Consider the following 25,349-nt stretch of genomic DNA (forward strand, 5'->3'; position numbering starts at 1 on the left):
TTTTCAGGACCTTTAGTCACAATGATGGGTAAGATGGTGAAAAACATGATATACTTCGTGGTGCTATTATTGGTGGTGCTAATGTCGTTTGGGGTCGCGCGGCAAGCGATACTCTACCCTGATAAGGAAGCCAGTTGGTACCTCATCAGAGAAGTAAGTAAAAATGTTTTTAAACTAAAGCTGGATCAAAGCGAATCTTTTGTAAACCTTGTTGGAATAAATAGTAGTATTATAATATCAAAATTTACCATTTTTTGGAACACACTCAATACATTTTTTGTCTCCTATATTAAGCAAAACATACAAAGAATTGTAGCTGTGATGATATCCAATGTAACTTTTAGAGATGATCCATTATTATAGTCAACAACAATCTTTTCTCTGGCTTCATCATTATTATTGACGTGTTCACTACATATATCAAAATTGTTGAACTCCATACTAACAAGCAACATTACCCAACCACTAACAATTTCAGGTATTCTTTCAACCCTACTTCATGCTTTACGGCGAAGTATTCGCCGAACAAATGGCACCGCCTTGTGGCGGGCTAAACCAGCCGGAGTGCCGGGTGGGCCACTGGGTGCCCCCAGTGGTCATGAGCGTGTACCTCCTCATCGCGAACATTTTACTCGTTAACCTACTCATAGCGGTGTTCAATAACATCTTTATTGAAGTCAACGGTGTGTCGCACCAGGTTTGCGGCCAGTTTATCGTAGATGTTGATGTTATTGATGTTCGTTTCGCCTGTTGCGAGATTTGATTTACGCGGTTGGCAGGCTAATTAGAATCATCCATTGTTGGTAGTGTTTTAGTTTTATTTAGTTTCTCGAGAATTTTATTTCCATCGAGCCAATTTAGTTAAATCATTTGAACCCTATAATTTATAATCTATACGTAAATAATTATTTTATAAAACTTAATTTAAGTTTTATTAATCCCCTCCACTTTTTTATTTTTTATTTTCAATTCTTTTTAGATATTCTTCCAACCATACTTCATGTTGTATGGCGAGGTGTTTGCCCCGGAGATCGATCCCCCGTGCGGCTTGGGCGTCGACATGGCCAAGTGCGTGACGGGCCGCTGGATCACGCCCATCGTGATGACGATTTACCTTCTCGTCGCAAATATTTTGCTCATCAACCTCCTTATTGCCGTCTTTAACAATATATTTAACGAAGTCAATGAAGTCTCGCATCAGGTTTTGTTTTTATTTTGCTTTATTATTTTTAGTTTTACTTTTTAGTGAATACTGAAATCTCTATGTTTATAGCACATATTACAAGTCGACTGTAATTCCAAATAGATATGTTAAGCTTTTGTTTAACAGCAAAAATTTACAATTTAACCCTGAACTAACGTATAATAAATTATTGTCTTATTTGCAAATTAAGTACCTAGTGCTGCATGCATTTTCGTTCGTTTTATTACCGTACTGTATGTTCGTCGTTTTACATTCGTGTTATAATTAAATTACTAAAAAAATAGTCAAATCGATCACAGAATTCAAAATAATTCAACATTATATTTTTGCAATTTTGCTGCAAAACCCTAACTTTACTTTAAACTTCACAGGTATGGATGTTCCAAAGATTTACTGTGGTTATGGAATATGAACAAAAGCCAGTCCTGCCTCCGCCACTAATAATTTTTTGTCACATATACGCGACGTGCAAATGGGTGACGAGAAATGTCTCACACCAAAGGTTTCAGTACGATAATGGGCTGAAACTTTTCTTAGAAAAAGAAGATATGGAAAGGTTGTATGATTTTGAAGAAGAGTGTGTTGAAGGTTATTTTAGGGAACAAGTAAGCATCAATAATAATTATTGTCAGTAAATACATGCAATTATTGACTAGTAACAAGTTTTTATAATCTTGAATATGATTCAAATATGACATTAAAGCCGAATCACGTTTTGCAGGAGATTAAATTATCAAATTCTATGGAAGAAAGAGTGAGAAACACAACTGATAGGGTAGAACATATCACAACTAAAATGGAAGACTTAAATCAAAAAGCTAATTGCCAAATACAGTCAGTACAGGTAAGTTAAAGTAATATTAATTGAGGAGCTTACTATTTTAGAATAAAGTATTTTAGTATACGGAGAGCAGGACTAAGGAACTCCCGAGAAAGGAGATTAATTTAGAACTACTGTTTTCATCAACTAGAAATTAGAAAAGGTATAAGTACCTAATTTGACAACATCATTCTTTCAGAGCGTAGAGTTTAGGTTAAGAAAATTAGAAGACGTAGCAGAACAGACGATGAATCATTTAGCTGTAATACACCGGTTTATGGCCACACACCCGTCCTTGGTGAATCGAGGATCCACGGACACGCTGGGACCACCGCCTCCGACCTTCCAAGCTGCTAGTGCAAGACTGAGAACGACTAGCGACAGATCGGAGGTAAGCTTTTAAATATTTAATCATAAGAATCAATGTTACACAATGCGATGGCAAACATTTTATTAAGTCCTAGTCCTGGAACTTGAATAAACTTTTCAAAATAGTGATACTATTCCGATGATTAATCAGAGCAAGAGTCGTGATGATAATTGTAAAATTTCTTTAAAATTGGTTAATAAAGTTTTGTTAACACCAATCTTTCTAAATAATTATGAAGACTCTTACCACTACTTGCCATCGCATGACGATATTTTCATACAGAGAAACATTTATTCACTTAATTGTTTGAATACAAGACCTTTTGAAGAATGCTCTTTTCAGTGTTCATTTTACTAATGCAATGTTTTGTTATTCTGGCATGTCATTATTAACTGTCGATGTGTTTTGTTATGCCCTACTAAACTATACATTTATATCATTCAATGTGTCGTAAATCTCATTGTATCGGATTACCAAAACGTTTTGTCAGTTATACGCATAAATCAATATTTATGTATGTGAACTCAGAACTACCTACGATTTGGTAATCTTTTTATGCTTTAAGCATATCTGGTGATTTGAAAATATTTAATTTGAAAATATGATTTTCTTGCAAACATATTTTCTTTTGAATAACAAATAAATAAAATTCCTGCTTGATCATAATTATTGTTATAAGCGTCATCATCATCAATAATAAAATCGACGTTAAAGATAAACTCAATAAAAAATCGTATTTCTACACAAATATCAAAGAAAAATTTAAGTCACCCGTTTTCAAATCAACTCATACGCTCTCCATTGATGTGGCTAAACGTGGCAGGTGCTGTCGGACAGCGACACGGGCCCCACGCGCTTCGTCGTGCGCCCCGTGCAGGAGGAGGACGAGCGATCGCAACCCTCCGATGTAAGCCCAAGACCTTACCCAATGTCCCAACGAATACTGAATCAGTTATAACTTTATAAGTTATAATAAATGTGTTTGACACGCCTATTTCACCCCGCTGACTATTGTCGCTTGACATTGACAATTCACCAAACACTGCTGGTCATGGTCAATCAAGTAAACATTGATTAGGTTCGCAGATACGATCCAGAAATGGACAGGAAATTGTCAGTATCAGGTGTCGATTGTCAGCGTGGTGAAATAGGCGCCTTATAATCGCGACATTCGTTTGATCAAGATTTAAATGGGCTGCGTTCAGTCTCTAGAACATCACTGCAGCGTCTGTTATTGATATTGTTTCCTCTCACAGCGAATCACGAATCTTATGCTAGTTTCTTATCTAGTTTTGTTCTGACTTTCATATCATTGCTAATAACGTTTTTATTAACAATGATAGGTACGTTTTTTTTAATCGATATGCGTAAAAAAATAACAAGTAAACTTTTAGTTCTTTAAATGAAACGTGTTCGTTGGGACAATTCTTATAGAGCCTATAGCAAATAGATGAGTATTTCTTTACCTCCAAAATTCAAGCAAATATTAGAGCTTATGATAAAGAAAGCTATCTTATCGCAGAAACCCGTAAAAGCGCTTTGTGTCGTGTGAGACAGCACCATTTAAATGTATTCCTTTATACTTGTGTTGTGTGACCTTAGTGATTGCTGCGCTTATCCTCATAGTCTATTAACTGTTCAATCTGTTTTCATAACCGCTAATTATAATTTTTGATTGCAGACATTACAACCGACGGTAACAAAATGATTTAGTGTACATTTTTCATCCTCTTCCTATACAGGCATTTCGTTTATCATGTTTAGTTAAATTTCTTTTTTTTATTTAGTATGTATTTGACAATACATTTAGCTACTCTCACTCGTAATTCTGAAAAGCTTTGCGATAATGTGTAAATACTTCAGCTTGCCTTTAAAAATTTTGCATCGCTTATGTAAAATAGTAGACTCTTTTTAAACTTTTTTCAAGAAGCCCTGGGGACCGCGATGATTCAAATAGCTTGTCCTCCTTAGTTAACACCAAAATCACCTGTGCACCAGGACGAGATGCCCCACTCTGGGCCAGAAGCCCCGGGCCCAGGAGAGAAGGACCGCGATGGAGACTCCACATCCACGTCCTCGGGGGGCAGTGGTGCTGGACCGGAGATCACCGTCATCAGACCGCAACCGCCCACACCGGCGCGACAGAGGAGTTCGGAAAGCAATAGGACTGAACCTAGTGACGATAAAAAAGGTAAGATAGGACTTGATCATAGAAATTCATGAAATTTGCTATGTGAAAACTTGTGCGTACCAATTTTCTTTAAGATGCTTATAAAACAAAAAAGCTAGCTAACTTTAGCTTTTACATCTTTTAAAGATTACGTTTTATCGATCATACATATAGGTACCTACACCCAGCTCCTAAAGTGCATACCCACTTTTGAAGGTCGTCTTGTCACAATCGTTTGTATGTAATTCGATTTTTGTGTCAGTTTATAGAATATTTGCGTCATTAAAAGTTATATTTGCCTGTATAGTTCCATCGATAACTGATGATGCGTTCTTGGAAGTGAACGAGCCGCCAGCAGACCTCGCCAGCCTTCGGCCTAGAACCAACACAGCAGGAACCAGGAGAACAGCTAACGCTAGACGGTATGTATTGTAGTAATCTTCAGTGTTCTCCAATTATGCTATTACATGCTGCTCAAATAGAATCTGACTCAATATTCATCACAGTCCGTACGTTTCACGACGTTCTTAATATTATAACTCCAAATTCCAACTTCGGATAATTCACTCGCCTCCGTACGATGAAATGTCTATCCACTGGTGGTGGTGTATTGTGCTGTACTAATTAAATTCTAGGTTTACCAAGAGCATTCTGTTTATTTATTCACTATAGTGTAATTTGATGTTAGCAATTTGCAATGGAAATATGGAATTAATAGTCACTTTCACAATTAGAAAAGCAAACAATCAGAGTCAGAATCAGAGTCAGTCGAATAGGGGCCAAACTCGCCTCCTACCCTCCTGGTAGCAAGCGGTTCTGGTCCCTGTCGAAAGCGGTCGAATCCAACTTCTGCAGACCCACATTGCCACCTCTGCAGAAACCTGATGGGACACTGGCCCACTCCGCGACAGTGAAAGCTAACTTGTTTGCTTCTCTGTTTGCGAGCAATTCACGTCTAGATGCAGGCTCAAAACTTCCACCTACGCTACCTCATTGCAGTTCCTCTATGCAGAGAATTGCTATACATCAAAAAGAGGTACGCCGAGCTCTGCTGAATCTTGACGTGAATAAGGCCAATGGACCAAACGGTATACCTGCACGTGTACTAAAGCAGTGTGCGCCTGAGTTGTCTCCTGTACTGACACGCCTGTACCGCCTCTCTTTCCAAACAAGAACGGTGCCGAAATCCTGGAAGCTTGCAAACGTGCAGCCAGTACCCAAGAAGGGTAGTCGTGCTGATCCCTGCAATTACCGACCAATCGCCATTACCTCCATGCTCTGTAAAGTCATGGAAAGGGTACTTAACGGCAAACTGCTGGCATACCTCGAAGCAAATGATCTGCTCAGTGACCGTCAATATGGCTTTCGCCGAGGTCGGTCTACTGGGGATCTTTTAGCGTATGTCACGCACTGCTGCGGCGAGGCCATCGAGAGGAACGGTGAAGCGCTTGCTGTTTCACTGGACATCTCGAAGGCCTTTGACAGGGTTTGGCACGCAAGTCTCCTTAGCAAGCTTCCTGCTTACGGCATCCCTGCTGATTTTTGTAGCTGGCTATCTGATTTCTTGAGTGAACGGTCGATCAGAGTAGTTATTGATGGCTGCTCTTCGGACCTCATGGCCATTGACGCCGGTGTTCCTCAGGGGTCTGTTCTCTCCGCAACCCTTTTCCTGCTCCACATTAACGACATGCTGCAACCCAGCATTGTAGGTTATGCAGATGACAGTACGGTTGTTGAGAGATATTTGGCTAGTGCAAGGGACAGCAGGGAGGATATACGTTCACAGAGAGAGGCCATGGTTGAGCGAATGAACTTGACCCTTAGTCTCGTTTCCCAGTGGGGTGATGACAATCTGGTCACGTTCAATGCCTCCAAAACGCAGGCGTGTCTATTTTCCGCTAAACGGAGTCCATTCGACCTGACTCCTTCTTTCCGGGGTGCATCTGTACCTATTACCGACAGCCTGGAACTCCTCGGCATGGAGCTGAGTTCAGTCCTCGGCTTCGGCAGCTTCATTGAGTCTAAAGCACAAACTGCGGCCAGAAAGCTGGGCGTCCTAAATAAGGTGAGGCGATACTTCACACCTGGACAGCTTCTAACACTTTACAAAGCTCAAGTCCGGTCGTGTATGGAGTATTGCAGCCACCTGTGGGATGGCTCAGCTAAATACCAACTCGCCGCTTTGGACTCAGTGGAGCGCAGAGCCAGGAGGATGATTGGCGACAAGAAGCTAACGGCTAAGCTTCAGACTTTGGCCCATCGGCGGAAAGTCGCCAGCCTGTCGGTATTCTACAGGTTGCACTTCGGGGAGTGTGCCCAAGAGCTACACGAGCTCATTCCACCGTCCCCATTCTACCATCGGACTTTTAGACGCACGGCCGGTTTCCATCCTTACTTGGTAGATATTCCGCCAATTCGCACTAAGCGCTTTGCTTCTACTTTCCTTATGCGCACTGCCAAGGAATGGAATTCCTTGCCGGCGTCTATATTTCCGTGCTCTTATAACCCGGCAACCTTCAAATCAAGAGTGAACAGGCACCTTCTGGGCGAGCTCGCTCCATCGTAGGCCACGTCTACGCCTCGGCTAGTCTGTGGCCATGAGTAAACCCATGCATAATAAAAAAAAAAAAAAAAAAATCTTAAATCACAGTGCATTATCTTTCTAACCAAAATTTTAGCCAATGCAGTAAAAGTAAGATTTAAAATTACTGACTTCGACATAGACAATGAAGCCTGTTAGATTTATTAAATAAGATACTATCATGATATTCATTTCAGTCCGGTCCCATAACTATATTAGAGCGATCGAGACCGACCGAGATTGATATCACGTTGTAAAATATTTTGGAAATCTGAATATGCTTCGATTGTAGGGACTCACTGGGCTACTGTTGCTATAAAACTAGTCACATCGTAGCATCTGTCAGCAGCATGAGAATCGGCTGTATCATTATTTCGTTCATCTACTTTCAGAGTTAATTGTACCGTTACTTTTCTTTTACTCATGAAATTGGCAACAACTTTATTGATTTGATTGCAAAAATGACCATCACCATGATTGTTTTTAATTTTATTTTTTTGTTACTTGCATCTGTTAGGAGACGGTTATGGAAACAGTAAGTCAACTAGACTCATTTGGCGATTGGCTTAGCTTGTAACTAGCGATGTAGTTAGTTGTAGTGCCTTGTACAATATACTGTTTAAACATAAATAATTCACAATTGACCAGAGCTTACACACACAGTCACTTAACTGCTAACAAACTGCACAGTTTTTTGTCGCTCATTCTAGCGAGATGTCTGTACATTTTGTCATGTTTTTAGGTACATATCTGTCGTAATTTGCTCTTGTTGCCGTACATAATAGCATAATTTCAGAAGAAAGGTTTGGTTTAATACGATTGTTATGTTCCTTTGGTATGCCGACACATTTTGTGTATAATCTCTGAACATAACAGATCCATGCATTTGCACAAAAACGTTTATCAGCCTACGATTTCCTCTTATTGTTGTTTGCAATATGTATTTGCATTTTTGCGTGCTGCTAGCTAATTATCCTTAAAAAATTCAAAGGTAAGCTGTACGACATCTTCAAAAAACAGTACTTCAAATATTAAACGTATAATAATTTATACGTATAAATAATTTTCGTACACATATGAGATTTATTCAGATAAAAAAAAAACACTTTTCTATAAATACTCATTTTATCTGTCTATTACTTCTTCAATTGCCCACACTTTCCGAAACACTAATCTTTTACATGCACATACTACATTTAGATTAAGAAATCCGTTTTGACTCGTTTATTTGAACTGCTGATGTGGTCACCAGGCGTTCAGAAGGTGGCAACGACTGTGGCATGGGAGGGCACTACTCAACGCAGCATCTGGCTCCGAGGCGGCAGCACAGCCAGACACATTCAGAGCCTGACAACTCGGGGGTTGACGCTGGCTCCCTTCATAACTCTGTCACTGGCAAGTCAAGCTACAAATATTATAAAAACTTCAGGGATAACCAACAGTTGCTTTCGTTACTCGTTCGTCATCGGGCCGATAACCCAGTCCAGAAGCTCAACAAATTCACACATGTGACTTATGCGGCAAGAAGTGCCGTGCTTGGTTTGTATAGCCATAAGCGGAAATGCATTAGCCGTCTCAACTGCTCTTGAGACAGCGTTGCAACAATCACCCGTCAGGGATGTAGTGGCCATTGATAAGGAAGTTGAACTAGAACCTGTTGGGATAACGCGCAAGTAAAATTCCCATTGAATCTCCCTCTTGGATAATAATAAACATGCAAAAATTACACGAATATGTGAAAAATCAAACGATTGTTTGACTGAATGAGTTTTAAATCCGAATCTAATCCAAAATCGAGTTAATTGTACTCCGTATGTCTACAGGCCAGCAGTCCGGCTGGGAAGCGACCGGCGGCGCCACCGGCATGGGTTCAGGCCGGGCTCGGGTCGGCGGCGCGCCGAGATCTCTCCTTCTCGCCATGCACGAGTATACCAGCATCACCGATGAGCTGGAGACCGTGTATGGACTGTTCTCCCCGCCGCATACGCCGAGGTAGGGTCTACTTACCCAGGCCGAACATGGGTCAGCGGCGTGCCGAAGTAAGGTCTTCTTATCCAGGCCGAGCACGGGTCAACGGCGTGCCGAGGTAAGGTCTACTTACCCAGGCCAAGCACGGGTCAGCGGTGCGCCGAGGTAAGGTCTACTTACCCAAGCCGAGCACGAGTCAGCGGCGTGTCGAGGTAAGGTCTTCTTATCCAGGCCGAGTTCAGGTCAGCGCGGCGCGCTGTGGCCTTCGCTGCTAGCCAAACACGAGTACACCAGCATCACAGGCGAGCTGGAGACAGTGTATGGACTGTTCTCCCCGCCGCATACACTGAGGTAAGGTCTATTTATCCAAGTCGAGCTCAATTCGCTGTGCTGTACCTATGGGCTGGTCGCCTTGCCACATAAATATGACGAGGGAAAGTCTACTTTGTTGTAATAATATGCTACACGCAATTATTGGTGGCTTCCTGTTAGATTTACTTCTGGAATAGATGAGATTAAAAAAAACTATAGTGTGCTAGTGCTACAATTATGGATCAATGTATCGTTATCATAAAGCTAGGCCTGCTGCCTGCTGATTTATAATCAGGTATTTAAATATGATTAATAGGTACTACATAATATAAGAAGATGTACGTTTTCACTATGGAATACTAACGTAAAATCCATCAATACCGATTAGTATACATAATAACCCTTGTCTTTGTCTCGCTAGAACCCCCATCACATCCCGTCTGCTATCGCCCGCGAGAGCCGCCTCGCCCTCCATCCGCCGACGCCACGCCAGCGAAATGTCCAACCCGGAGTTCGCTCTTTACATGGAGAAGGAACATCTGCGCGGCGCCGAGGAAGATGACTACATCATTATGGAGAACCTCATTCAGCGACGGTGAGTCTGGTGACGGTATACGTGTTCATTGGCTTTCCTTACATTTGTGAAGTTTTATGTGCTTGATTAGTTTTCACTTCTAAGCTTCTAGGTGAAGAAACGATCTTTAGAACCGTTTTTATGGCAGTTTGTGGCATGGTCATTAAGTCATTTTTAACCGAGACCAAAAAAAAAGCAGAAGAGTATCTATCCGATTGTGTTTTTGAATTGTCATAATAAGATATATCAAATCCGTGATGCCATGAACTATCAGAAACCAAGCAGACCAAGATTCTGGCAAAAGCTGATTGCTTTTTAAGCATCGCGGCTTCGCACCATCATTGTGACTCGTCCAATCATGATAGCGAAGTGAAACTACAACCGAAACTCTAACTACCGTAGCCTAGAAATCGAGTCTGTGCTGCACAGATACGAGGAGGAGGCGGAGGGGGAGGGGGACGGCGAGGGGGAGGGAGAAGGTGGGATCAGCATCAGCGTGTGCGTGAACACGAGCGGGGAGGAGCAGCACGGAGCGCCGCCGCAGTCGACCACGCTGCTGACGGTCAATGACCGCCGGTTGCCGCATCAGAGGTATGTTGGTCGAGGTATAAGAGAAGGCTATTGTACGAAATTCCAGCGTGAACGTAGCAAAGAATAGTGGCATCTACGCCTCAGATGTTTAAGTTGGGGAAAGTGTGAAAGTGAAAGAAAAAGTTGGAAAAATTCTTACATATTCGTCACAACTTTTCTAACTTTTTCGGAACCTCTCATAATGATTGTACTTATTGATTATCTATTGACTTCATTCGTCGTTAAAAAAGATAGGTAGGAGGATCAGCGTAGATACTTCGGCCTTATTACACAATAAGAGAAAGAACAATTGCTGTTTCAATAGCCTTCTCAACACATGATTCCAATAGATAAAGATATTCGATAGTTATTTCATGCGCTACTGCATATCATGTAGAAAAACACATACAACAGCGATAGATAGCAGTGCATGATTAAAGCAAAAGACTCAATTGCATCTCATAAATCAGAAAAAAAAATTAAATGTGAAGAGTTAACTTAGATGTACTCTAGTATAAGACGTGGTGACAATTTGGTTGCCACATCAACTTTTTTTCACGATTCAAATTGCGGCCCCGGTGAATCGAGAATGAATAGTTAGACCAAGAAAAGTCTGCAGCGATTTTGATAGCCCACGCGATGCAAGTGTTATTTATACGTCATAATTTCATAGAAGTTTGACGTTTAAAATAACACTGGCACTACGTGGGCTATCATAATCGCTGCAAACTTTTCTTGGCCTAACTCTAGTCGCTCTACAATTTGACATCTTAGAAACATACTGGCAAGAAGCATGCTAGCATAGATTAGTATCATGCTAGATGCGTGTGAATACTGGCATGAAAATGCGACCATGTTACCGCCACAGGTTTTAAAAACAATTGACTAACTTGTACCATAGCCTAGAAATCCTCTAGACCGAGTTTAGAGCAATTATGTCATGCAACCGATAATGCCATAAATGCGGGGGACGAGGTGAGCGAAGTCCCGTGCCGTGATTGGTCCGTTCGAAGACACGGACGTCACACAAAGACACTTTCGACTAGGCCATGGAGTAAAATTACCGTATGCGTGGCAGAGGAGGTAGCGCGACTATGCTCAGTCTGGAGGATGTTTTGTCTGTGACTTGTACAGTCGCCGTCAGATATATCGGAGCGGCCAAGGTGTTCACAATATCTGAACGCGCACTCTATATAATGCCTTGACAATAGAGGCGTGTTCAGATATTTGTGAACACCTTGGCTGCTCCGATATATGTGATGGCGACTGTACCTATAAATTTTGTACACAGTTAACATTTGTATCAATGTGTAGACATTCTCTGAGGAGATCGTCAGCCATCGACAGCAGGGAGCTGCCGAGTCCGCTGCAGCCGCTGCTCGGAGACGATGCTTGCGGAGAGGTGCTGCTGCCCGTGCCGAGGCAACCTTCAGGTAAAAATGTTCAACTATAGCTCTGGCCAAAAACTATTCGCAACGAAGACCTATGGCGTATATTATGCCGGCAAACACCCATTGGCCAAGAAATCGCGACACGGAAATGGAGATGGATAGGACATACTATTCGAAGAGGGGAAACAAATAACGCAACCATCGCTTTCGGTTGGAAACCGCCGGACGGAAGCCGTGGCCTCGGGCGCCCTGTACACTCTTGGCAGCGGGGGCCAGGTCCGTTACAAATGAACTACGAGCGGTCGGGTTGAGCTGGAGCGAGGCCAGAGCGGTCGCTGAAGATAGGAGGGCGTGGCGCGAGCTTGTGAAGGCCCTTTCAATTTATTGAGACCCCAGCGGTCCATTAAACCATTTTTTTCGTTATATCCATCTTTGGCGCGGCCCTTAGAGAATTTAGTAACTGGAAACGCCCTGTGAAATCAAAGTTGCTAAGCGGGCGAGGTGTTCAAAATTACCTTGACACGATCTTATTCTCTTAACAAGAAAGTCGCGTCAAGATAATTTTGAACACCTCGCCCGCTTAGCTACTTCTGCTGCTGACTGTACAAAACAGTCTGCTAATTTTTGCGAGGGAGGGGCACTGGCAAAGTCCGGGATAACACTAAGTAAAAGAAGAGTTAATTGGTCTAAGACTTTTTTGCTTATCACCAGGTGACACCAACGCGTCCAGCGACATGTCTCTTTCGCACATGGTGAGCGAAAACCTGCCGCCGCGGCCGTCCATCGTGCTGGACTCATCGCAGCTGCCACGCCAGCGATCCGCCGAGCAGCCGCAGCCGCAGCCGCCGGGGCCCGCGCGGCCGGAGACCATGTGCTAGATGGTAAGTGTGCAAACTGTGGTGATCTGGCCTCCTTTTAGCTCTTTGGTTTTATAACATTTAAAATTCAATGTCATTCTTATGATTGTCAACGAAATGCATATACAAAATATATGCATGATTATTTTATTTCACAAACTGTGTCGTTGATTTAGCGGGGCGTCCAGCGACGTCCATATTAGACAAATGCAAACTTATGTGGCCTGCACGCTTCTCAAATCCCTTGGAAACTCGACGCTATACGCTGCACGCCCCGGTGCCTATATGTGTTGTCTATGATGGACTCGCCATAGTTGCGTCAGACATGTCTAAACATAAACTAAAGTATTTCCTATCAGAATAGAATAGAATACCATGTATTTCAGTATAAGTACACAGTTATACAATACATACACAAAAAGAAAAAAAATACTTGCACACTGTAACTACACTGAAAAAGGTGAACACTCAGCATAATGCCGGGTCCTACTGGAGTAGTACCTGACGCTGGTCTTTCGTGAACACCTGTAGGGGGCGTAGTTGCGCGCAGCTACCCATCCATCTCGTTCATCCGGTTTACTTATATTGATGTATAATCTTGTTTTTGTTTCTTCAGATCGCCATCCGAAATGAACACAACAATGCACCAATCATCAAAAGAGACCCGGAAACCAACTTATAAAAAATATTGAAGAAAACTGCGCAAAAGTATTAATCTAATCATAATCATAGAACACCAAAAATTACTGTTAGTATTAAAATTAAATTTTTGAGAGGTTTTCCATTTAGGGCCTTGTCGGAACCCCTTTTTCGGCGTTGAGCCATTCGATGTACTTACTCTTGACTGTCTGTCCCGTGTGATCTAGTATTAGACTGAACATAACACTATTCTAAATCAAGCCATATCCTTTGTAAACTCCACTAATTGTTAGCACGTTTAAAACTTTTAGATCGCTGTACATTTGCTAAGCTCCTGATTTGATACATGAACCAGTGTCTATTCACTTCAATAGCTCGGAAAAGTTTTGTTCGTCTTTCAAAATCTGCACGCAACGGTTTACTAACGCCTTTAAACTAGCGTCGAATTTTGTACGCAGGTTTTGAAAAATAAATTATAGTAACTTAAATAAATTTAATATAATTACATTTCAATTTTTTCCTGCGGTGTTGAGGTGAAAATGAAGTGCGTTACACTCGGCAACCAAATTGTTTCGCGTCTCTATAGGTATTTCAAAGCAGTGGCGTTGCATAGCTAGGCGTTGGCGAACTCGCCCTACGCCTCGCACTTGAAGGGGAGGGAACCATTTTATTACATTGAATTCATTGAAAAAAGGCCTTTACACATGCGATTTTGCCCGCGCCTTGATTGATTCACGATACGCCACTGTTTCAATGTAAGCACGCCAAACAACTTTGCAGCCTTGCGTAGCAAGGAATTATATCCTTACTTTATTAATAGTTACTTAAATATTAATATAGTGTACAGGCGACGTAGTAAGAACTGAGTGAAAGATTATCGACAATACATTCGTACATGTTACCTAACGAATATGGAACTGAGAGTAGCCTAGGATAGGTTAGTCCGGGGCAATGGAATATAATAATTGCAATTTAATTTTTGACTGCGCCAACGCTGAAATTGATCCTGCCGATATGAATAGCTTATTTAAATATCTGCACGAGCTATGGCCGATATGTTGATAAGTGTCAAACTGAATAAAATTGGGAACCTTCCTTTCTTTTCTATAAAAGTTTTGATTTGACTAGTACATTTTCACATAGGTACATAGTTATTTAAATGTGATGACCCCTTTTTCTATCGAGCACTATTTAATTGACTTAAATAAATCGAGACTTTTTTATGTATATCCTGGATGTATTCAGTACTTCGCGTTAAAAAGTTATATAAGTGACGCAACAAGACGCATTATGATATTGTAAATCAATAGTATAACAATTATAACGTCGGGTGACAAGCAAGAGTCACTAACTAACACCATTGAAATTATTGGACAATAAACCGTGTTACAAGTGTAATAAAGTGCATTGTTAGTTTAATTTTTTGATAGTACTTAGTGACTTTTGCTTGTCACCCGACGATAACTTGTATCCTATGACGAAACACTGATGGTGTTATTATTTTAATTTTTTTTTTACCTATTTAGTTTGACACTTATAAATGATTTTCGTATAGTTTTAATTTAAAATCACTGACGTTTTAAATTGTTGACCAATTTAAATGATTAAGCCGTTTTTTAATTATAATAAAATAATAAATGAAATAGCACTAAGTTTCAATCCCCAATAAAAAGGTCATCACAATGTGTTCAATTATACCAAATATTTTGTGCAAATTTTACCGTTTTATTATATTTGCAGTACAATTGAATATTTCATCTTTGTATATAAAATAGATTGAATACCAACGGAATGCTAATAGTGTTAATATTACCTTATAGGTTATTTAAAAGCATTACTGTTTATATTTTTATCTTAGTAATAATTAAGAAATCAAATGCAATAAATTGTTTGTTTTATAGATAATAATGAACGCATATCGTCATGTTAACATTTTGTCTAGTTGAACAAAATATATTATGAATTATGAACAGAAGCAATAAATAATGTTCATGAAAATCGGGTTATTAATTGTCTATTTTAATTGAGTAAATTCGGCTCTACCTCTAATGAAAAATTATGACTATATTATAATGAATTATTTCACCAATTAATCATCGGATATACTTGGTTAGATGGTACTTTTTACTGAAATTAAATTCTATATACACTATTTAATATCTTAAGTCAATTCTGTAATTATTGAGTTATCATTAATTAACGACCTCCGTATTTAATGTATGATTAGCAAAATAAAAGAATAAAAATCTTAATTAAAATCACTGGCCGAATGTACTTTAAAAATCTAAAGATTAATAAACCATTGAATAGATTAAACATTTAAGTACTTAATAGTTCCCTCTAATTGTCCCACGTCATTCCTACATTATTTGAGAAGAAAAAATATATAATAAGTATTATAATGACGAGATATAAAATCATATTCAAAAGGAATTGCCCTGTCATATTTTTGTTACGTAGTAAAAAATGAATTGTATACAATAATAATTTGTACGTATCAAAATATTTACAAATTAAATTATTTATAATACCTACATATCTCATAAAATAAATTTACTTTTTTGACGAAATACATTATTTATATGAGCACGAGAGAATAAAGTATCATTGAATGAAAAATATCATATATAATGTATGATGAAGTTGTAAATATTTACATTTTAATGTTGTTATTTTGTACCGATATGTATTGCATGTTAGGGCTGACAGCCTGACAAGTACCGTCTGATGCTTGTATTTGAGGCACAAGTTTTTCGTACACCAATTATCATATAGTATTGTTAAAGTATAGTAGTAAAAGATGAATCAAACCTCTGTAATAAATAGTCTATTGAATTGTAAACGCAAAAAGTAAATTAATACTGTTTGGAATTTTACTATTTACCAGGGATACACTAGGCGACAGGACGCGCAAGCGGGTTATTCGCGGACGGTCTAGAACGCAAAATGACTACTGTAACATTTTGCCTATATCGTTCTAAGTCTACATTGCGAACGGTCCAGAACGCAAAATGTCTACATCATTTTCCGTCGTTTTATCTTTACGTTAGCGACCGCGGGGCTCCTATTTTGTGCGGTTTGGCCTTCGGTCATTTGAAGATAACTAACGAACCTAACCTACCTGTGTGATTTAAAAAATTGGTCATTTTACGTTCTAGACCTGTCGCGATGTAAACTAAAAGCGATATAGGCAAAATATTACACTAGTCATTTTGCGTTCTAGACCGTCTGCGACTATAGTTCGTTTTTTTTAGCATTAGAAAGAACTCCACAGAAGCAAGCGTGCAGTTTTTGTCAGGCTCTTTAATTGTTATTAATTATTGAATTATCTAATGTAGCATGGTCAATACATGTAATTTACTTCAAATTATTACGGCTCTAAGTGCCGGATTTGGAACCACAAGCTTACTTCTGCGAAGTTCTTTCTAATGCTAAAAAAAAACGGACTATATACCGCGCCAGCGACGTAAGGTGAAGTGGTGCGACGTTGCGGACAGATGTTAATCTCCATCTGAGATGTTAATCTCAATACAAGTTTGCGTTTTAAGGTGGAAATTGTATGGAGATGACATTTGTCAGCATACCTAATCTGTTTAAAAAATGGTATATGTCTACCTTATTGTAGTACTTGGTCTTTTCTACTATGTCTATTTCTGCATCTCAAGCACAGCCTTAAAATTAGCTTGTGATTTTAGTACTTTGAGAAAATTTCAGTTACGGTTTGAGTTTAGTTTTAACTGAAAAGTACGTAGTTATAAGTCAAATGCAATATTTAACTATGTGTACGTAAAATGTTCCAATCAACTAGTTTTATGAGCTAATAAGATTCGAACATGTAGACTTAAAATAACTTATAATTTACAGTTTCAAAGGTGTTACCGCATTTATCAATTCGAATCGGCTTGAGCAAATTGAAACTCTTGAAACTTCAATACGTCTCTCTTCAATACGGCACTGGGTTCCGTCGTTCGTTTTAGCGCTCTTATGCTCATAAGCAGACATATAAATAAATTAAAATTAAATTTTATTTAAAAAAGTAATTTTTATCGCTTTTTTGGTGCAGCGGAGTGGTGTTAGAGTCAGACCAATAAAAGTCTGCAGCGGATTTGATAGCCCACCCACTCCACCCAGGACAAGTATTATTTTAAACCTCAAACTTCTATGAAATTACGACGTATAAATAACACTGGCACTGCGAGGGCTATCAAAATCGCTGCAGACTTTTATTGGTGTAAACAATTCTAACCCTAATGATTATTTAGCGTTAATTATGTTAATATTAACCTTGATTTACCATTTCAGTTGAAATTGTCTATACCAATTCCGTTAACACCACTCCGCAACACCGAAAAAGTTATAAAATTTACGATGTCTGCTCATACATAAGGCTCACGATCGAAACTATATACCTATACGTAGCAAGTTCGATGAAATTTAAATCATAAAGTTGCATGTTTTGTATTGTAATGTAATTACTAAGTTAGTAATATGTTCAACTTTCAAACAAATCAAAATCAACTCTATTTCCTACACAATACGTTCAAATCCACTGGCAAATTTTGGATATCTTGGGCTGGACCTTAGGAGGTTATGACATGCACACAGAGATAGAGCTTTTTCCTGACGGCCTAAGCCAATTTTGTTTTAATAAATATGGTGACACCTGTTGGCGCAATAACTTCTCAACATTTGCGATTGCGACGTACCACGGATACAGGTACCTTAACGCGGTTGGGGCTTACGCTATTATTAACGCCGCTCCAATAATATTGCGGCGCTATGCGACGTAAGCGCCAGCCGCCATAAGGTACCTTTTCCTGTGGAACATCACATTTTACATGCTACTCAAAAGTACTAAAATAACAAGCCCTTGAAGACTAAACCTATGAAGGTACTTAATTTATATTGTCTTACCTTTTATATTTAGCAAAATTATGAATTTGTATAATGGTTTATCCTTTTTGTTTTATCTAGATTTGTTTAATCATTCTCAGAGTGATAGTAGTACTTCGTCTGTGTTATGTAAACATAATGTACAATAATACAATAAATATATTTGTGATATTAAAATGCGTTTTATTGTGTCCACGATATTTTTGTAAGTTTGTGCCAATCTTCTTAGATGTAGGCGTTACTGAAACAATGAATAAATACTAAAATATTTTTTGGCACAGACCAAAGATTGACTTTTACAAATTTCATCAGAAAACAAATTGATTTCAATCTGTCCACACAGATAATTTAATCACCAATATTATTTTAAAACACTCGGAGTTGTTTTTAAAGTGACAATTAACCGTACAGTGAGTATCGTTACTTACCTACCCACAAATGTACAGATAATTGTCATTGACAGATGTCAATTGTCAAGCCAGTAAAATAGATCTGCAGCGATAATCATGGTCGTATTTTTATCACCTGTCATGCCGTGATTCACTTTCGCACTTACGTTATTTGTTAGTACGTGACAGGCATGGTGACAGGTGATAATAAGTTTTTGGCAAAAATTTCATTTTTGGTACAAGCTTTTATTGCTGACTGTACTTTTTTTTCCACAAGCAACTAATACTCATCGAGACAATTCTAAAAATCCCAAACACAATTAGGTTTAGTTGTTTTATCACAGAGTTCCTATGGCCACCTCCGCCACCTCCGGTCTCCATGATCAGATCAGCTCAATGACACCATAATATTGCATTGTCATCCGATTTATACAGTCATGCATGCAAAATTTCAGCTCAATCGGAAACCGGGAAGTGGATCAAATTTAACTTGCAAGATTTGAATACAGACAGACAGACAGACAACGGTCAAGTGAAAGTAAATAAAAGCTTGTAAAAAGGCGACCATCGTAGCATCTCTGAAGTAACTAAATGACTAAATGATGGTCAATAAGTTTCACCTCCATGTGCTAGCAATTTAAGTCCAGTTTCGATTTAATCCTCGCCTGGAATTGCAGTATCCCCCTCAATGCTGTCAAATCTTTCTGCACTCTAACGGCTGTGTCTCTCACCAGGTAAGCCTTTTGTTTGACAGCCTCTTTCCAATAACCTTGATAAAGGGATAACATTTTATTTAATCATTATGGCTTGCAAAGTTATAGTAAACGCGCCTACGATTGACGTGGTACCTGTACCTACTGAAAAATATTTATAATATTAGCTACTCGCCCCGGCTTCGCACGGGTTTCACAAAACCTTAACAAATTATACACCTAAACCTTCCCCAAGAATCATTCTATTTATAAGTGAAAACCGCATGAAAATCCGTTTAGTAGTTTTTGAGTTTTCGCGAACATACATACACACAGACAGACGCGCCGGGGGCTTTGTTTTATAATTTGTAGTGATTCTAATAAAAAATACGAAATAACTGATTGTTAGTTTTACATTGTATTCATTTAAAAACAAAGTTTAAAATAAAGAAGTTTACTAAGTATGTATGGGAATAATTAACAATTAAAAATATGTACAATTACTAGATTACGCCGAAGCTAAATAAAAGTGTGTAAATCGGGGGGCACGGCAGTGCCCCCGCCAAGTCGAGCGCGAAGCAAACACTGCCGTACCATCCTTTACTGGAACCATTTCGCCGCATTTTCAGGACCCTATTTGAGAACCTCTGGATAAGACCAGAACGCAGAAATTTTGGTCATCCAGTAAGCTATAATCACATACTTAAAATCCAAAATTTCAAGTTTGTAGGTCATTTAGTTCCGAAGGTAAGCGAAAGCAAAGTTTCGCATTTATGAAACTCACTCATGATCATCAGAATAGAACTAGTACTTCCCATAAACTCAGAGAGCTGAAATTTGGTACAGAGTTAGGGTTTAATGGCCACATAAAGGGAAAACCTAAAAATATTGCAATATCAGTCACGTTTTTAAGATCTAAGAACTGCATAAGTAAGTTTGTAATCCCATATAAATATATGATATTACAAAGTTACTGTTGCAGTTCCTACAAATAGTAGGTAAAGTAAAGGTACACTACGATGTACGATGTGAGTATGAAAGAAGATATGTTTAGTTATGATATGTGTATACATAGTATGGGTATGAGTACCCGAAAAGAAGGACTGCCTACAAAAAGAGATGAGATCCCATCAAAAACATTACATGTAAAAAGGTGCAGGCATCAGTGCCAGGGGGTGTTAAAACCGTATCAATAAGATATCTTTAATTTGTAATACGTATAATGACTTGGCCATCGCACGGCTGCATAATGACAAAAGGATCATCGTCACCTATTAAAAATAATTCTAATTGAACATAACGCTAGCGCTAATTGCAGTTTGAGCATTACACATAATTTACGAGTACGGTACGAGTAAAGCATTATGTGCGATTGCCAAGTCATTATATGATGATTAGTGACGGATTACTGATTATTATTTAATTATTAGATTTAATGAATGGGCAATACGAAAAACTGTTGCTACTGTACAAGAATCAGAACCGGAAAAAAAGAAAAGAAAGATTTGTAATAATAAAAAAACTACTCCTAAAAAGAAAAAAAATGTGTTAAATAAGAAAATCTAATCAAATAAATCAATATGCCCACGTTTCTACAAAAAGAAGTGAAATCCCACCAAAAACATTCTGTAAAAAACTAGCCAAGTCTCGATGGAGCTGCTTGTTTATCTCTAAAAAGTAATGAAATCTAGACAAAGTCGTGCCAAGTCTAAGGTTCCTTACTGCGATTTCTTTATTATCTAGACACGCGGCAGCGTGTCAAGCCAAGTTCAAGCAAAGGAACTGGCTAACCAGCGCCAAGTGTAATATTACACGAACCACTTGGTGCCACTTTTGACCCTTCTATAACTCAAAACATCTTTAACATAAACACATAAAACTACGTGTGTTTAATTATATCCATAAGGACATCTAGAAGCCCAAATTTCATGAAGCTAGCTCAAACGGTTATAAAGATATGAAGGTCAAAAAGTCGTAAATTTTAAGACTGACTGACATACCTATAGTACCTAAACCTAACCTACTTCCAGATGACCTAGAAGGATGAAATTTGGAATCCAGCTCAGTTATTGTGTGAAAGCGTAGGAAAAAATCTAAAAATAAAAAAAAGTTATAAAATAAGGGGGGTCCCCATACAAAAAAACCATTTTTTATTGTGACTGACATATAAGTACCTAAACCTAACCTACTTCTAGATGACCTAGAAGGATGAAATTTGGAATCCAGCTCAGTTATTGTGTGAAAGCGTAGGAAAAAATCTAAAAATAAAAAAAAGTTATAAAATAGGGGGGGTCCCCATACAAAAAAAAACATTTTTTATTGTGACTGACATATAAGTACCTAAACCTAACCTACTTCCAGATGACCTAGAAGGATGAAATTTGGAATCCAGCTCGGTTATTGTGTGTAAGCGTAGGAAAAAATCTAAAAACAAAAAAAAGTTAATAAATAGGGGGGGTCCCCATACAAATTTCTTTTTTATTGTGACTGACATATAGTACCTAAACCTAACCTACTTCCAGATGACCTAGAAGGATGAAATTTGGAATCCAGCTCGGTAATTGTGTGTAAGCGTAGGAAAACATCTAAAAATAAAAAAAAGTTAAAAAATAGGGGGTCCCCATACAAAAAACCTGTAATACGCGCTAAACAACCGGCCAACGGTGTGTCGTTGGCGGCGCGCGGCACCACATAATTAATACAAAGAACAGAAGTAAAAAACATGCGGCGGAAACACAAGAAAAAACATTAAATCTCAATACCTGCCTAGTTTTCTTTACAAAAAGTATTGATATCCCATCAAAAACATAAATGTAAAAAAGGAGAGCCAAGTTCAATACAAAAATTATGCTTGGCTGTGGGGTTCGCCGCAAAAAGAATGAAGATCTAAATGAGTGCCAAGTTCTATGCAAAATCCAAATCCATGTATTTATAGGAACAAAATAACATTATAAACAAGTATTAAACTCTATTTCTTTGCTTTATTGGATACCTATAACAATTGCTGTTATTTAAAAAAAATGTGAGATCTTAAAGTAGGTTAGATTTGGCTTGGCCAGTTTTTATCAGAATTACAAAATATATATGTTGAATAACTTTATAAAATGACTGATGTAATGAAAACTGGCCAAGTCAAATCTAACCTGCTTTAAGATCTCGCATTTTTTTTTAATAACAGCAATTGTTATAGGTATCCAATAAAGCAAAGAAATAGAGTTTAATACTTGTTTATAATGTTATTTTGTTCCTATAAATACATGGATTTGGATTTTGCATAGAACTTGGCACTCATTTAGATCTTCATTCTTTTTGCGGCGAACCCCACAGCCAAGCATAATTTTTGTATTGAACTTGGCTCTCCTTTTTTACATTTATGTTTTTGATGGGATTATAGTTAATGTTGTGTGACTTGGCCGTTGAAGGGTACACAAGGGTACAAAACCAGGTGCTCCATGACACCATTGCACCAATCTGTCGCCAGAACCGCTACCCATTGACGATGGAAAATTGCCACTTGGAAAACGTTGATTCAATAACCAGTCAATTGTAGGCTTGATAAAGCTGCGTATTTCAATAATACTTATGTATGGGCGAGCCTGAAACAAACACTTCTTTTTGGTGCAATGGCAGATTGGTGCAATGGTGTCATGGAGCACCTGGTTTTGTACCCTTGTGTACCCTTCAACGGCCAAGTCACACAACATTAACTATAATAATAAAGAAATCGCAGTAAGGAACCTTAGACTTGGCACGACTTTGTCTAGATTTCATTACTTTTTAGAGATAAACAAGCAGCTCCATCGAGACTTGGCTAGTTTTTTACAGAATGTTTTTGGTGGGATAATACATACCCGATGTCATTGCAATTAATAACATGATGACTGATATAAATAAAATCCTCATGATCGTGAGTGACCAAATGCCTTTGAATTTAAAAATAAAAGTTAAATATCTTGAAATTATGCAGCAATAAACACATGCGAACTAATCGATTATTAGATCGTTCTCGGGTTACATTTAGCGGTTTTTTAATTATGTACCTAATTAATTTTAATTTAACCGCGGTTTAGGAGAAATTTCGCATGCTCCGATGCCCAGGGTTCGGGTTATGCCCACTTCTTACCACCAAATTGTTACCAGTGGTAACAACTGAAAAAAAAACATCCCAGTCATTACACTTGGTCACATTGGCGGTAGTACTTTTGTCAGTACCTATATTATATACGTTACATTAAAATATTTTATTGTAAACAACTGGGAATAAAAGTTCCTACTAGCTACCACCAATAATAATTACTAAGATTTTTTTTCTCAGTTATTACCACTGGGAAAATGTGGGAAAAATCCCATTTGTTACCACTGGTAACAACTTGGTGGTAACTAGTAGGAATAATCCAGGTTTTCTCGAAAGACTTACAGTATGGAATTCTTCAGTAAAGGAAACTGTTGCAAAAATTTCCAGGCGACCATATGACCGCTTATCATCAGACTGGCTACACACACTGCCACTGCTACTGGGTTGGCTGTGCTTTGGCACAGACTTGGTTTAATATGAAATGGGACAATCGCACATATACAGGGCTTTTTGGTACAAGCTATTATTTCTGACTCTATTTTCTTCCCAAAGGCAACCAACTCGTCGAAACAGTTTAAAAAAATCGGGCAAGTGCGAGTCGGACTCGCGCACGAAGGGTTCGGTACCATAATGAAAAAAAAAACGTAAAAAAAATGCAAAAAATAAACGGTCACCCATCCAAGTACTCTGGCCACGCCCGACGTTGCTTAACTTTGGTCAAAAATCACGTTTGTTGTATGGGAGCCCCATTTAAATCTTTATTTTATTCTGTTTTTAGTATTTGTTGTTATAGCGGCAACAGAAATACATCATCTGTGAAAATTTCAACTGTCTAGCTATCACGGTTCGTGAGATACAGCCTGGTGACAGACAGACGGACGGACGGACGGACGGACGGACAGCGAAGTCTTAGTAATAGGGTCCCGTTTTACCTTTTGGGTATGGAACCCTAAAAAACTAGCACAATTAGGTTGCGCTATTTTATCACAGAGTGTATATGGCCACACTTCCTGTCTCCATCGTCTCAATGGTAGCATAATAAATGCATTATAACCCGAAAGAAAATTGTGCAAAATTTTAGCTCTATCAGAAACCGGGAAGTGGGAATTTTAACTTGTACAAATAGGTAAGTACGTAAAGTGGCAATCTCCAGTATAATGGGGTACCTAAAGTTTTATGAGTTTTGTAAAGATGCAAATAAAACACCCAAAACAGAAGCGCAAATTAATTTATTTGTCGTCCGCTTGTTGTTATCCTTGTATTCTGTTCCAACAACATAAAATTGCATGTTTCTAATCCAATATCCATAGATAGCTTTACTGAAACCATAATTAGGTAGTTAGTAGGTAGTGAGTTAAAATATTTTTAATTTGTTATTTATTGAAGCAGTAACAATCTTGTGGGGCCTGGCCAAGATGGCCTAGAAACTCTAAGATAAAATAAAACTACCTAAATAACGTCAGTGTTATCTATCTCTATCGCACTAATTATGTAAGACTGATAGCTAGAGACAATAGCGTTTAGATTCAGCCCGTGAAAAGTCTGCAGCGATTTTGATAGCCCACGCAGTGCAAGTGTCATTTTAAACATCAAACTTCTATGAAATTATGACGTATAAATATTACTTACACTGCGTCGGCTATCAAATCCACTGCAGACTTTTCTTTGTGCGACTCTAGTTTCGTTTACAAACGATTGTCATCTTAGCTACGTATCCAGGGGACTCCTGAACCCGGCCGACTCTGTTGTCCAGAATCACGATTCTGATTTAACAACTTGTGTTGGTTTTGAACTAGTTATGATAAGACCTTGACGATTGTCATGCTGACTAGCGCGTATGTCAT

General features: G+C 38.6%; 1 protein-coding gene and 1 long non-coding RNA gene across 2 annotated transcripts in view; one reads left to right on the top strand and one right to left on the bottom strand.

Moving 5' to 3' along the window:
• LOC134671780 (transient receptor potential cation channel trpm) overlaps positions 1–18,526 on the top strand; it is a 410,982-nt gene extending 392,456 nt beyond the window's left edge. The window contains exons 20-34 of the mRNA XM_063529610.1: positions 8–153; positions 980–1,201; positions 1,576–1,809; positions 1,926–2,048; positions 2,224–2,415; positions 3,218–3,301; positions 4,393–4,585; positions 4,872–4,986; positions 8,398–8,540; positions 8,969–9,137; positions 9,847–10,020; positions 10,402–10,590; positions 11,884–12,002; positions 12,672–12,841; positions 13,434–18,526. Of these exons, the coding sequence (XP_063385680.1) occupies positions 8–153; positions 980–1,201; positions 1,576–1,809; positions 1,926–2,048; positions 2,224–2,415; positions 3,218–3,301; positions 4,393–4,585; positions 4,872–4,986; positions 8,398–8,540; positions 8,969–9,137; positions 9,847–10,020; positions 10,402–10,590; positions 11,884–12,002; positions 12,672–12,838 (2,270 nt within the window). The 3' untranslated portion in view covers positions 12,839–12,841; positions 13,434–18,526. The remainder of the gene's footprint in view (positions 1–7; positions 154–979; positions 1,202–1,575; positions 1,810–1,925; positions 2,049–2,223; positions 2,416–3,217; positions 3,302–4,392; positions 4,586–4,871; positions 4,987–8,397; positions 8,541–8,968; positions 9,138–9,846; positions 10,021–10,401; positions 10,591–11,883; positions 12,003–12,671; positions 12,842–13,433) is intronic.
• On the bottom strand, positions 18,491–23,363 carry LOC134671793 (uncharacterized). Its single transcript, XR_010099271.1, has 3 exons — positions 23,282–23,363; positions 19,359–19,507; positions 18,491–18,590 (listed from the first exon to the last, which is right to left on the bottom strand). It is a non-coding gene; the product is annotated as an uncharacterized LOC134671793 (long non-coding RNA).
• Positions 23,364–25,349: the final 1,986 nt, after the last annotated feature.

The sequence above is a fragment of the Cydia fagiglandana genome, chromosome 16 (assembly GCF_963556715.1).
Source record: "Cydia fagiglandana chromosome 16, ilCydFagi1.1, whole genome shotgun sequence".
Taxonomy (NCBI): domain Eukaryota; kingdom Metazoa; phylum Arthropoda; class Insecta; order Lepidoptera; family Tortricidae; genus Cydia; species Cydia fagiglandana.